This window comes from Brassica oleracea, chromosome C2 (genome assembly GCF_000695525.1).
Source record: "Brassica oleracea var. oleracea cultivar TO1000 chromosome C2, BOL, whole genome shotgun sequence".
NCBI classification, from domain to species: domain Eukaryota; kingdom Viridiplantae; phylum Streptophyta; class Magnoliopsida; order Brassicales; family Brassicaceae; genus Brassica; species Brassica oleracea.
The window spans coordinates 7,411,763-7,425,963 of NC_027749.1; the positions used below are offsets into that span (position 1 = coordinate 7,411,763).

The 14,201-nt window shown below is 37.2% G+C and overlaps 3 protein-coding genes across 3 annotated transcripts; 2 read left to right on the top strand and 1 right to left on the bottom strand.

The window, feature by feature from the left end:
• Nucleotides 1–812: 812 nt before the first annotated feature.
• On the bottom strand, nucleotides 813–2,630 carry LOC106323325 (uncharacterized protein At3g43530-like). Its single transcript, XM_013761467.1, has 6 exons — nucleotides 2,529–2,630; nucleotides 2,244–2,405; nucleotides 1,848–2,168; nucleotides 1,341–1,754; nucleotides 1,091–1,274; nucleotides 813–1,039 (listed from the first exon to the last, which is right to left on the bottom strand). The coding sequence occupies exons 1-6, from the start codon at nucleotides 2,628–2,630 to the stop codon at nucleotides 813–815; spliced, it is 1,410 nt and encodes a 469-aa protein (XP_013616921.1).
• Nucleotides 2,631–7,521: 4,891 nt separating this feature from the next.
• On the top strand, nucleotides 7,522–9,335 carry LOC106323326 (probable receptor-like protein kinase At3g55450). Its single transcript, XM_013761468.1, has 5 exons — nucleotides 7,522–7,810; nucleotides 8,096–8,238; nucleotides 8,317–8,506; nucleotides 8,594–9,024; nucleotides 9,105–9,335. Exons 1-5 carry the CDS (start codon nucleotides 7,561–7,563, stop codon nucleotides 9,333–9,335), a joined length of 1,245 nt encoding a protein of 414 aa, XP_013616922.1. The 5' UTR covers nucleotides 7,522–7,560.
• A 1,462-nt stretch (nucleotides 9,336–10,797) lies between these two features.
• Nucleotides 10,798–13,064, top strand: LOC106326191 (serine/threonine-protein kinase CDL1-like). The gene is made up of 5 exons (XM_013764210.1): nucleotides 10,798–11,039; nucleotides 11,685–11,836; nucleotides 11,917–12,106; nucleotides 12,175–12,596; nucleotides 12,674–13,064. The coding sequence occupies exons 1-5, from the start codon at nucleotides 10,841–10,843 to the stop codon at nucleotides 12,902–12,904; spliced, it is 1,194 nt and encodes a 397-aa protein (XP_013619664.1). The 5' UTR covers nucleotides 10,798–10,840; the 3' UTR covers nucleotides 12,905–13,064.
• The last annotated feature ends 1,137 nt before the right edge of the window (nucleotides 13,065–14,201 follow it).

Genomic DNA, 14,201 nt, shown 5'->3' on the forward strand with positions numbered 1-14,201 from the left:
ATGTGTAATTTAGACTATCTTTATATGATAATTTTCAATTCGTAGTCTGCGTATATAATAAATATATAGATTAGACTATTTTTGTTAATTATTTTCAATAGTTTAAGAAAATCTTAACGGTTTTCCAAAAAACTTCCTTAACTTTCATTGTTATTATGTGAATGGTTAACAATATAGTAAATAGAATTTTACAAAATACATATTTCTGGTAAATTATTTATGTAAATGTCTTCTTTGACGATAATAATATGGTAAAATCATTGGTTCTACTACCAAACCTTCTTTTTTGAAATGGATTTACTAGAAAAACGTAAAAATTGTCAAAGTATTACTATGTGTATGGTGGTATTACTACTACCTTGAAGATTACCATAGGTATTACTAAGGGTTAAAAATAATATTAAAATATTTATGACGGCTGCACGTTTTACATGTGAAATGCATTTTTTAATTTTTTTTAATAATATTTATATATTTTAATGTTTTACATGTGTTTACTAGTTTTTGGTATATCTTTTTTAGTGTTTTTTGGGCGTAATAAACTCAGTAAATCTAGTTATTCATCTTACTCATTTTTGGGCATAGTGCCACATGTAAACTTAGTTTTCCAAACCTGTTGCAAAACACCAAGATTTAAGCATTCAAAAGCATTATACTTCCAAGTTTTAAACATCCAAAATACTTAACATTCTACTACCAAGTTTTAAACATAAAATCCTAAATATATAAGCCTAAGGCTTTGTTTTACGCTTCTTCTCCTCCGTGAAAGGAGTCTGCACCCACTATGATTTCCTCTTTGGTCTGCCACTCTTCTAAGGTACAGCAACAGCGGCATTCTCCTTGCACTTATACATGATCCAAGAACTCGGTGCTTCCTTGTAACCGACCACGATCCACCTTTGCTTTTCTTCCCCAGTATATTCCTCAACAATTTCCCCAGCCTGTTCCTTGACAATTTCCCCAGTCTGTTCTTCAACAACTTTCACAACCTCTTCCTCTTTTTTCTCTTCTTCCGCAACTTTCTCCCTGTTTTTTTTCTCTGTTTCCACAGCCTCTTCCTTTTTTTTCTCTTCTTCCACAACTTTCTCACCTTTTACAATTTCTTCCTCCATAGGCTTTGTCACTAGTCTCCTCGCAGCCATTTCCTTAGTCCTACCACGTGGTGGTGTGGGAGTTCCCTCCGTCTGATTCCCACGTGGTGGTGTTGGAGTTTCATCGGTTCTGTTCGTCTCAAACCGAAGCTCATTGTGATCATCTTTGGGAGTTCCCTCTGTCTGATTTCCACGTGGTGGTGTCAGAGTTCCTTTTTCTATCTCTGCCTCCCGAGCCTAAGATTCCACCTCATTAGTCTCACTTTTCTCCTTTTCTTGCTCCCTCGTTTCAGACTCCTTCCCTTCAACTTCTTCTTCTTGATCATCTTTCCCTTCAACCTCTGCTTGATTATCAGTCTCACTCTCACTCTCACTCTCACTGTCTTCCTTGTCTTGCTCATCAGCCTCGATATTTTCCTTCTCTTTCTCACCCTCTTGCTGAGCATTGTCATCAGCCTCTTTCTCTTCACCTTCTTCTTCATCACTGTTTTCATTTTTTCTGTCAGCCTCTTGCTCAGTATTCTCGATGTTATCCTTATCTTTCTCAGCCTCTTGCTCAGCATTAGCTTTGTCATTCTCTTCATATGTACCGTAGTCCCACTGTCGAAAATCTATGTCTTCATCATGACTCGGCTCCTTCTTACTCTCAGTAGAGTCTGTCTTCTATTTTCTTAGCCCTTCTTCTCAAAAGCCGCTGGTTTTTTCAATATCACTCATCCTTGAGCCTAGAGACTCCAGCTTTGTCTCCACCGTTACGTGAAGTCCAACAAATCCTTCTCCCATGAACTCCAAAGTCCTCTCTTCCAGACCTTGCAACCTCGAATCTAAACCAGAATTAGAGGATGATCCTTCTGCAAACGTCACATTTTCTTTGTCTTTCTTTTTTGGCAACACTCCCCGTGCAGCTTGATCTAACTCATATAACTCTTTCCACCAAATATTCTTCTGCTTCACATTTAACCGGTAGTTCCAAGTATCACTTAGGCTGCCCTGACGGTCATACTCTCGCTCCTCATCAATGATACGAGCCAGCATAATTTTCTCATCAATAGTTGGAACTAACACACTGTTGATAACCTGAAAATAAAACAATAAGTTAGATCAATTAAATTATATGTTCTACTAGCTTCTACTATAACTATATACATGTACCTTTGTGTCTCCAACCGCAGCATATATGTCTTCCAAAGGATAACCCCTAAGACTGGACTTTGTAAACCGGCTCTTGCATATCCTTGGACAGTCTTCACTAGCGTCGTCTGAATAGATTCTAAACGTTTTCCCCAAATCCGGAATACACTCAAAAGCCAGAACCTAGTACATCCATTATTACAGTGTCAGATTTCAATTATATAACAACTAAAAATTTACTAAACTATATGTTTTACCTCTAAATGGATTATGAAACCAGGAAAGGCGCATGCCTCTTTCTTTCACTTCGCCCTTCAGATGGTTCATCACGTGCTTAATCTCCTTTATTGCATCCTCAAACGTTAGACGACCCCAGGGAAATGATCTGCAAGCATCTAAATCGTCCATCATCCTTAATATGAAGAGGTTTATATTATAATAAAGGGATAAATGGGGATTTTTTTTGGGGGGGTATGGGGTATATGGAGTTAATCTCCGAATTCTAAAAATACATATATGTGTATATATATATATTGACATGAAGAAATAAAAAGAAGAAGCCAGCAAGGCTTGCCAGAATGAACAGTATCCGCGGAGCTACAGTAAAAATAAATAGATATTTTATTTTAACTTTCCTAATAAGCCAATGGTGTTTGGTTTCTAGAGTAAAAATGTTATCTTTTCCTTCTTCCTCTTTATAACCTATTGTAATATAATGACACTTTTGAGATCTAAGGAAATAAGTTTCTCCTTCTTTACTCTTTTCTCTCATCTCTCTTTCTCTTGTTCTTAACTCAGATCTTCATTTTCTAACAATATATGTATAAATAATAGTATTTAATTGTTGATATTTTAAAATTACTGAAAATCCAACCGAAAGTTTTTACTTTTTGAAATTTGGGTTGGATTCTTCGTAACTTAAAATATCCATTATTTAATATTATTATTTATATATATACACTTATATATATATTTTTAGAAGTGGAGAACTTCCCATTGGACATACTCTTAGCTCAAACCACTCAGCTCTCGGAGTCAGTATTCGAAGGCAAGTGAGGCTGGAGATCACAGAGTCGGTACTCGAAGGCCCTGTTCGTTTGCAGGGGCGGATGTACGTTGAAGGTGGAGGGGGCAGATGCCCCCCATGAAATAACTACACCTAATGTAAATTGTTAAGGCAATTTAATATTTTCCCCATTCATTATAATTATTTAGCCCCAGTCACTTTTTCTTTCGTTCACTGTTTTAGTTAATTTAATTATTTTTACGTACAATTGGGGTTGTCCGTTAAATACAATGGCTAATAAATTAATATGAAGAGGTTTATATTATAATAAAGGGATAAATGGGGATTTTTTTTGGGGGGGTATGGGGTATATGGAGTTAATCTCCGAATTCTAAAAATACATATATGTGTATATATATATATTGACATGAAGAAATAAAAAGAAGAAGCCAGCAAGGCTTGCCAGAATGAACAGTATCCGCGGAGCTACAGTAAAAATAAATAGATATTTTATTTTAACTTTCCTAATAAGCCAATGGTGTTTGGTTTCTAGAGTAAAAATGTTATCTTTTCCTTCTTCCTCTTTATAACCTATTGTAATATAATGACACTTTTGAGATCTAAGGAAATAAGTTTCTCCTTCTTTACTCTTTTCTCTCATCTCTCTTTCTCTTGTTCTTAACTCAGATCTTCATTTTCTAACAATATATGTATAAATAATAGTATTTAATTGTTGATATTTTAAAATTACTGAAAATCCAACCGAAAGTTTTTACTTTTTGAAATTTGGGTTGGATTCTTCGTAACTTAAAATATCCATTATTTAATATTATTATTTATATATATACACTTATATATATATTTTTAGAAGTGGAGAACTTCCCATTGGACATACTCTTAGCTCAAACCACTCAGCTCTCGGAGTCAGTATTCGAAGGCAAGTGAGGCTGGAGATCACAGAGTCGGTACTCGAAGGCCCTGTTCGTTTGCAGGGGCGGATGTACGTTGAAGGTGGAGGGGGCAGATGCCCCCCATGAAATAACTACACCTAATGTAAATTGTTAAGGCAATTTAATATTTTCCCCATTCATTATAATTATTTAGCCCCAGTCACTTTTTCTTTCGTTCACTGTTTTAGTTAATTTAATTATTTTTACGTACAATTGGGGTTGTCCGTTAAATACAATGGCTAATAAATTTTTTTTTCATTGTTTACTAATATCACTCAATAGACATGCATTTTTGCTTAATTTCTTTTAAAGCTTAAATTATAAACAGTTTAATAAGAATTGTTTTAATTTTATTTTATATGATATTATTAATAATGACTACAGATTAAATTTTTTTGAACATAAGCTATAGCTTCATTTTCACAGGTCATGTCTGTCTAAATATTTAACAGTAAATATTTTAAGTAAACTTTCAACAAATTTCCAATAGGATTTATATAACACGCTATATTTTTTTGGGATAATTTTTTGGATAATTTGAATAAAATTATGTTTTATATTTTGCCCCCGGTGAAATTTTTTTCTGGCTCCGCCACTGTTTGTTTGTACATCTGGAAGAGGCATCTAGATGGTCCATCTAGATGCCTTATCCAGATACTACATTTGGGTGTTGTTCGTTTCTTCATTTCGTCTATGCATCCAGATGAATAATCTGAATGAATCATCTGAATGCAACTATGTTCGTTTGCTTTTTTATTTTTTTAATTTGCATCTGCATCCAGGTGGACTTGTTAATGAAATGACTAAAATATATTTTTTTAATTTTTTTTTCGGAAAAATAGCATTTTTACGGTTTGGCGGAAAACCATTTTTCGATTTTTGAGGAAAAATGTGTTTGGACGAAAAAGTGCATTTTTCTTGTTTGGGCGGGAAAATACGTTTTTGCGGTTTTGGCGGAAAAATTGCATTTTTACGGTTTTGGCGGGAAATACCTTTTGGCGGTTTTGGCGAAAAATGTGTTTTTGACGAAAAAGTGCGTTTTTGCGGGTTTGACTGGAAAATGTTTGTTTTCGCGGTTTTGGCGGAACAATGCATTTTTTACGGTTTTGGCAGGAACATGCGTTTTCGCGTTTTTGGCGGCAAAAATGTGTTTTACGGTTTTGGCGGGAACATGCGTTTTTGCGGTTTCGGCGGAAACATATGTTTTGGCGGGAAAATGTGTTTTTTCCGGTTTTGGCGGAAAAATGCGATTTTCCGGTTTTGGCGGGTAAATTTTGTTTTCCATTTTTGGCGGAAAATGTGTTTTTGCGATTTTTACGAAAATATTTGTTATTGCGTTTTCGCCGAGAAAATGTATTTTTCCGGTTTTAACAAGAAAATGCATTTTTCTCGTTTTGGCGAGAAAATGTATTTTTGCGATTTTGGCGACAAAGTGTGTTTTTATGGTTTTGGCGGAAAAGTATATTTTTCGGTTTTTGTGCGGTTTTACGCTTTTGGCATGGACGAGTCCGGCTAAAATAAAAAAAATATTTTATTATTTATCATTTTGGAGTGGACTAGATGCATCTGCATCCATATGCAACTATCAAAACTCACCTTTATTTAGGTGAGAATTTGATAGGAGTTTTTAAAAATTGGGTGATCCATCTGGATGCAGGGGCGGACCCAAGTCTACAGCAGGTGTGGCACGTGCCACAGGCTAGTTATAAATAATTTTGTAGAAAGCTATAGACAGATGAGGCTTCTCAGCTCTCCTGCAGTAAATGGTTGATGGTGCCCCATGTAACTTAAGTTCGAACCGTGTGAGCTTGTATTTGTTTTTAGATTCTTTTTACACCCTTTGTTATATTTAGTCACCTTTTCATAAAAAAAATGTTCATTTCTCTATTTTTTTATTATTTAATAGAAATGATTTTCTTTTCTTCTTTTCTTTAATAATGATTTTTACCTTTTTAAGTTACTTTATTTAAGTTTTATTTTAACAATTATTTTTATCAAATTTATAATTTTCAACACTTAAACTAATAGAACAACTAAAATGAATACACGTTGTCATAATAAAATTATATATAATATCTACTCTCTTAATATTACTGAAAAATATTTTAGCACTGTAAAAATGTTTATCTTTTTTTTATGACTCGTTTAAAATAAATATTTTTTAAAAAAATAATATAATTTTAGAAAATATAATATAATATAACTAAACATATATTTTAATGAATAAATTAATTTATAATTAATATATATATATATACACATATATATTGTGCCCTATATTAAATTATTTTCTGGATCCGCTTCTGTCTGGATGTACCATTATAATGTACGAAACGATCATCGATTTGCATCTTTATCCGGATGGATCACCTGGGTGAACAAACTAACAGCACCGAAGTGTTTTGAGGCACTCAGATCACCTGCATTCTCAAAGTAACTTCTTGACGTAGACTGTGAAAGAAATGTCGAACCTAAGATTAATCTAAAGCTGTTTTTTTCTTGTGTGACACGCATATATAATAATAGCGGTGCAAGTAAAATTAATCTGGAGCGGGTTTTTTTTTTGTCTGACACGCGTATATAATAATAGCGGTGCAAGTAAGATTCTTCACTCTTACTAGAAGTCTCTGGATTTACAAAAAATTTCCTTATTTAGTAATGTACTCTTATGGATCTATTGCCTTTGTATAGGAGGGATGGTTCTAAATCAGGAAATGAGTGTCCGATTATTGACGACAGTTGACCCAACAGAAATCAGAAATGTATAGAAGAGAGATTCACAAAGTGGCATTGTATCTGTACAAGTCTATTCAGTGACCTTTTGGATTCTTTGTTTATGTTTGAATATTCAGAAATTATTGTGTATGTATATTTTTCTCCATTTTGTATAATAGTAATAGTCTATAAAGATTATTTCCATGAAAATAAAATAAAATAAATTCCCATAAATAGTTCCAAAATAGCTAAAAATTTAGCTATTTTAGAGAAATACTCTAAAATAAATAAATTATTTCTTGCCATGAGAATTCCATTGTGTATCAGTAAGAAGTACATCACTTGTTAGGTCATAACAAGTTTAAAACTATTCATTTTATTAGAATTTTTGTTTCGCATTAATTGAGGCTAAAATGTTTTTTTTTTCTCATGAATCTAATTTGTGTATTATTTAATTTTCTGAATATTTTTTCAAAAAAAGTGATCCATGCATAGAGCCGCTCAATTAGAACACATATAGCTCTCCTATATATATTCTCTTCGAAGAGATTTTAAGTGTTCATCCTCAAACCTCTCACCCGCTCTCTCTAGTTTTCTCGCAGAGAGTCTCTTTTGTTTAAAGAAAACTCTCAAGAAAGTTATACCTCTCCATCCCCAAATTGCTACGATGAAAAAGTTCTTCTGTTGTCACAAAGGAGAAAGCTCAAGTGGAGCAGTAGAAGCGGAAGAACAAACGCAACCTCTGCAACCAGTGCAATTGCAACCATCATCATCGCAACCAGTGCAAGATCCACAGGCCTCATCGAGAAGTGTCAAAGACGAGAACGAAGCCATCTTTGATGAAAACCTCTTTGACAATAACGAAGGCCTTAACCTTGCTTGGCGCAACCTTTGGAAATCCTACGAAGATGCTAAAGGTTCCTTTCTTGTTTCTCCTCCTTGAAACACTCTGTTTTTACGGTTGTTACTTCGTTTTGAATCACAACAAGCGTTAACTTGCGTAGCAAGATTGATCTAGGGTTCTTGTTCAGCGTTGTTTTAGAGTTGTTACACTTCGTTTAAAATCACAAAAGTCTTGAACTTGCGTTGCAAGTCACCGTAGTAGAGCTCTGTTCTTGTTTTTTTGGAACTTGATCTAGGGTTTTTGTTCATAGTTGTTACCTCTCTTTCTTTAACGTGTTAGTCACTCATTCGTTTTGTAGCTTCGACCCATGATCCTTACCCTGGACCTAAGATTAAATGGAGCGAGATCTTTCAAGGAACCCTAAACTTCCGGAACATCAACTATCTCGGCCGAGGAAACTTCGGTGAAGTCTATCGCTGCGACATACCAAGACTCGACAAGGTTACAAAAATCAAAGTCTTGTCCTTTACGGTCCCAAAACTCGAAACCCATTTGCTAAAAATCTTTGTTTCTTATCAGGTCGGAGCTGCGAAGGTTCAAAAGAATCAGAGCGAAGAGGCTCATCATGAGTTCTTGGCAGAGATCACAACGTTACACGCGGCTAATCACCCAAACGTGATCAGTCTTCTCGGCAAATGTTTCCACCAAGACCACCGTGTCATCGTCTACGAGTTCATGCATCGAGGCTCTCTCGATCACCACCTCTTTCGTAAACAAACAAACAAACAATCCCATTTTAGACTTAACTGATTCTTTCTACTTTTGTTTTCACTAACTTTCCTCTTTTGTTTTGTAGCAAACACGAGGCTACTTCGAGGTCGTGGACGTGGCTTACTACAGGAGTACAAGGTTTTGAGCTGGACCATGAGGCTGAGGATCGCAGTGGGTGTAGCTAAAGCTCTTGTTTATCTACACGAGGAGCTGAAGATGGTTCACAGAGACGTCAAGGTTTCGAACGTTTTGCTTGACAAGAAGTTTGTGCCGAAGCTGACTGATTTTGGGTTAGCGAGTTGCATCGTTGAAGATGAGAACGGTGTTGAGAAGAGGAGCGAGATCACTCTGATCAAGGGAACTCCGGGTTGCACCGCGCCGGAGACAGAGGAGTTAGGTTTGGTCTCGAGCAAGAACGATGTCTACAGCTATGGAGTGTTCCTGTTTACGCTTTTCACTGGAAGGAAAGCTTTTGATTCCAAGAGAGGTTCTGGGAAAGAGAAGCTCACTGAATGGGTATGATTCCATAACTTTAGGGCTTAGTTTTTATATGTTTCTTGTTCCGCAAGTAATTAAATGTTATTTTGATTTTGCAGTTAAAGATAGTATGTAGCAGAGGAGATAACATTCCGCTGGTTGTTGATTCTGCGATGGGTAATAGGTTTCCGGGTGAAGGTTTAATCAAATTATTTCAGACGGCCTTGATGTGTGTCGATCCGCAACTGCTTGCACGTCCTGAAATGCGTTTTGTGGAATCGATGGTTAGTGACGTTGCGGTTTTTGAGGTCCCAACGTGTCCAACGCTGACGAGGAGGCATTCGATGTAGGAAGTTTTATCAGGCTCATTTTGGTTTTCAGAAACATGTAATTATATATAACCGCTGCATATGAGTTTGTAATCTTTTCTAAGATTTAAGACGAGATCAGGGTGTTGTGTACTTTTGAGACAATGCCATTTGTAAATAAGTGTTATCAATGTTTGAGATTTTTTGCCTTCATTTCTCAGTTATGAAACTTTCTTAAAATAGTAGAAAAGTTCTTACCTTTGGGTTTTATTAGATCTTAAATCTTTTTTTCTTTGTTTTTAATTATCACTTTGTTAAATTAACTGAATGGGATGGATAACTTTGAAACTTTACAAGTCCTGAGGGTCGTAACAACTTCACTCTTGATCATATTTACCCCTTGAAGCTTCTAATGCAAGTAAGCTTTACCCAGACCCGGTCTGGCATATTTTGGCGCCTAAAGCCCAACAACACTAAATCCATCATAAAAAAAAATTATAATCTAAAACGAAGGAGAAGAGGAACGAACCTAACCTGCGTAACTCACAAGTAAGACTCTGAACCACTATACCACAACAAACTTTTATAATCCTGCTGCCCTTAAAATATATAATATAACTTGGCGCCTAAAGCATGGATTTTACCTGCTTTAGCCCAGGGGTTTTACCTGCTTTAGCCCAGGGCCGGCCCTGGCTTTACCTGTGACAGATTTGGAGTTATCATTTCTGGTGTGATATGGAAGTTATCATTTCTATGGATTTACAAAACGTTTACTTATTTAGTAATGTACTCACATGGATCCATGCATTTGTAGGAGTGGTTCTAAATCAGGAAATGAGTGTCCGAGCAGTGACGAGTGACCACTGTTGAACAACAAAAGTGGTAGAGGAAGAGAGGTCACTTCCAAGATATGAAGAACAAAAGAAAGTTTCACACAGTAGCGTTGTATCTGTACAGAGTCTCTTTTGGATTCTTTCATTATGTATTTTAATAATTGCTTCCCCCCATTTTGTTTGATAAAGTATAAAAAAATTTATTGCCTTGATACATAAGTTATTGCTATGAGAATTTTCCTTGTGTGTTGGTAAGTAGTCTTGTTTAGTTTAGCAAAAGAAGGTAGTCTTGTTTAAAATCTTGTATTCCTACAAAAAATCATATTGTTGCCATGCATGGTATTTGCTTCTTTTTTTTTGGGGGGGGGTATAATGCATAGTATTTGTTTTGTGCAAACAATAATTTACTCGGTAATTTTGATTAATATTTTAATAATTAATGAGTTAACAAATAGTTCCCCTATGAATCTAATTTGTGTACTATTAAATTTTGCTAATCTTGTTTTTTTTTTCAAAATGATTTATTGAGCCGCTCGATTAGAAACGCATTTGCTCTCGTATATATATATCCCCTCCACTCGCTCTCGCTCTCTACTCTTCTCGCAGAGAGCCTCTTTGTTTAACCGCAACTTTTCCTGGAAAGCACTTTCTCGGAAAGAAGAAGTACTTTCTCGGAAAGAAGAAAGAAAGTCTCAAGAAAGGTCGATCGCAACGATGAAGAAGTACTTATGCTGTTTCAAAGGAGAAAGCTCGGGTCAAGGCGCAGCGCGAAACCCACAAGCATCGGGAGGAACTAACAACAACGGCGAGGGCGGCGACGATGGAAATCCACAACGGCCATTTGGCGATAACGAGTTCCTCAACAACGCGTGGCGTAACAATCTCGAGATCCCCGACGATCGTCTTCCTCCAGGTTCCCTTTTTTGCTTTCTCTCTGTTTCAGTCTTTCAAAGTAGGGTTTCTTGTGGCGCAAGCACTCTGTTTCTTACGAGAGTATTAGAGTTGTTCTTGTTTACTGAAACAAGTATCGATCTTGTGGAACCAATCTCGTTTTCTGGTTTCTTGTGCCGCAAGCACTCAGTTTCTTAGAGTTACTTCGTTTTGAATCACAGCGATTAGGGTTTACACAAGTAATCGTATTAGAGTTGTTCTTGTTTTCGAAACAAGTGTGGATCTTGTGGAATAATCTGCTGTTTTCTAGTTTCTTGTGCCGCAAGCAATCTGTTTCTTAGAGTTACTCCGTTTTGAATCGCAGCAGTTAGGGATTATGCATGTAATCGATTATAGTTGTTCTTGTTTATTGAAACGAGTCTGGATCTTGTGGAATAATCTGACGTTTTATGGTTTCTTGTGCCGCAAGCAATATGTTTCTCGGAGTTACTTCGTTTTTGAATCACAGCAATTAGGGTTTACGCATGTAATCGATTAGAGTTGTTCTTGTTTCTGAAACCAAGTTTGGATCTTGTGGAACTATCTGATTCGCTAATCCCACAAGCGATTGAATTAGGGTTCTTGTTTATTGTTATCTTTCTTTAACTTCAAGTAAACTCATTTGCAGAAACTCCTCGGTTATCCCCACCTCGACTTCCTTATTTCACGTTACGATGGGAAGAGATCTTAGACGGAACTCAAAACCTCCTGGACACTAACTTGCTCGGCGAAGGCAACTTCGGTCAAGTCTATCGCTGCAATTTACCAAGACTCAATCAGGTGTCTAAACCACTTCTTTAACCCTAGCGTCTTCTCCTTTGTGCTAAAAGTAGTAACTTTTGTTTCTTCTTTTCAATTAGGTCGGAGCTGCAAAGATTCAGAAGGTAGAGAACGAAGAGGCTAAAACCGAGTTCGAGGCAGAGATCACAACGTTACACAGAGCTAACCACCCAAACGTGATCAACCTCCTCGGACAATGTGTCACCGACGAAGACCGTGTCATCGTCTACCAGTTCATGCCTAGAGGCTCTCTCGACCACCACCTCTATGGTAAGAAACCTAAATGAATCTCTCTGTGTTTGAGTTTTGTTGTTTAAACGTTAAACCCTTGTTTGTAGCTGACACGAGGCCAGGTCCGGGCTTACAACAACAGGGACGTGCGGTTTTGAACTGGGAGAGGAGGATGAGCATCGCATTGGGTGTAGCTGAGGCTCTGATCTATCTACACGAGGATCTCAAGACGGTTCACAGAGATCTCAAGGTTGCTAACGTGTTGCTCGACGAGGACTTCGTGCCGAAGCTGACCGATTTTGGACTAGCGACTAGAATGGTTCACGATGCGAACGGCATTGAGAAGCAGAGCGAGATCGATCCTATCAAGGGAACTCGGGGATGCATCGCACCGGAAACAGAAGAGTCCGGTTTGGTTTCGAGCAAGTCCGATGTCTATAGCTATGGAGTTTTCTTGCTTACGCTTTTCACTGGAAGGAAGGCTTTTGATCGTGCCAGACCTATTGGTGCAAGGAAAATCAATGAATGGGTAATGATTTTTTTTTTTTTAATTTTATACGTTTCTTGTTCTGCAAGTTAGTATATGAATTTTTTTTTTTTTTGCAGTTAATGTCAGTATGGAGGAGAGAAGAGTACTTGGCTATTGTTCTTGATGTTTCGTTGGGTAATACGTTTTCGGCTGAAGGTTTAAACAGATTGTTTCAGGCTGCAAGGATGTGTATGGACCCAAATGTACTTGCACGGCCTACTATGCGTTTTGTGGAGACGATGGTTCGTCAAGCTGCAGCTTATGATGTCGTAACGTTGCCCCCGGTGCTGAGGAGGGATTTGGTGTAGGAAGTTTTCATCAGGCGATTTTATATAGGCTGCTTTTTTTTTTGGGTTTTATAACATGAAAAACATATTATAATACTTGGATGTGTAACTGATGATTTTGCAGACTGTTTCTACGATTTGAGATGAGATCAGTGTGTGCACTTTTGATATAATGCCATCTGTAAATAGGTGTTAATAAATATATTTTGTCTTTATTTCTCTGTTTATGAAGTTTTCTTAAAATAGGAGAGAAGATAAAAGACAGAAGAGAGAAGTTCTTACCTTATTAGATCTTAAAGTCTTTTCAAAACAATCTCTATGATTCTGCAACTGAACATGGCATCTTGTGAGAGGTTTAACGCTTTGATCATATGATACCACGAGAATCTTCTCACACAAGTAAGCTTTCCTGGTTATAAGATATTAACATGACACACATCTCTTGTTTGTTACAAGAAATAATTAGGGTTAACATTTAAAACTGATGTTGTTCTTCACTCCATTTGATATAGGAGTCATGTAATACCGTTGATCATTTGGGGCTGATGTCAATGCTTCCTCTATAGATCAACCTTGAGAAACTTTTGCCATGTCACACGTGTTGGACTGCTCTTTCTTTTGTGATCCGTGAATTGAATTATCTGGCCCATAAGCCCTACCGAAGAGAATCCCTAAAACGCCGGATCTGGGTCGATGATTTTCTTCGACAATCTCTATCTTCGTCGTTTCCAATTCTTCAACGGTTTGTCGATCAATCCCTACTCCATCTCTGTGCAATGAATCTTCCGAAAATCTCATTTATGGCTTCCTTTCGCCTTCCCCCTCCTTATAACACTCTTCTTCTTCCCAGATTTATCACACACAAAAATATTCTCTCAACCGATGAATTCCAACAGAAAATCCCCTGTTTCCGGAGATCTTATCTCGAAGAAACCAAACGGTAAGGACGGTGTTTCCTCCGCCGAGCCGATCAAATCGATGGATTCCAACAGGAAATCCCCTGCTTCCGGCGATCTCATATCGAAGAAACCAAATGGAAAAAGCGGTGTCTCCTCCGCCGGGCCGATCAAACGTACCGGCCAAACCGGTTTCTCTTCCGCCAAAGCTGTCTCCGGCGATCCTATGTCGAAGAAATCAACCGGCAAGGCCGTTGTGTGCTCTGACGTGCCGGTCAAACGTAGCGGCGGAACCGGTGTCCCCTCCGCCAAAACTGATGAAATGGTGTTCTTCAGAGATGTTAAATTTGGACCACAGGAAGGCGAGTTAAGGTTTCGTCTGATCCATTTTTGAGAGGCTCGGAACGCACTCACGAAGATAC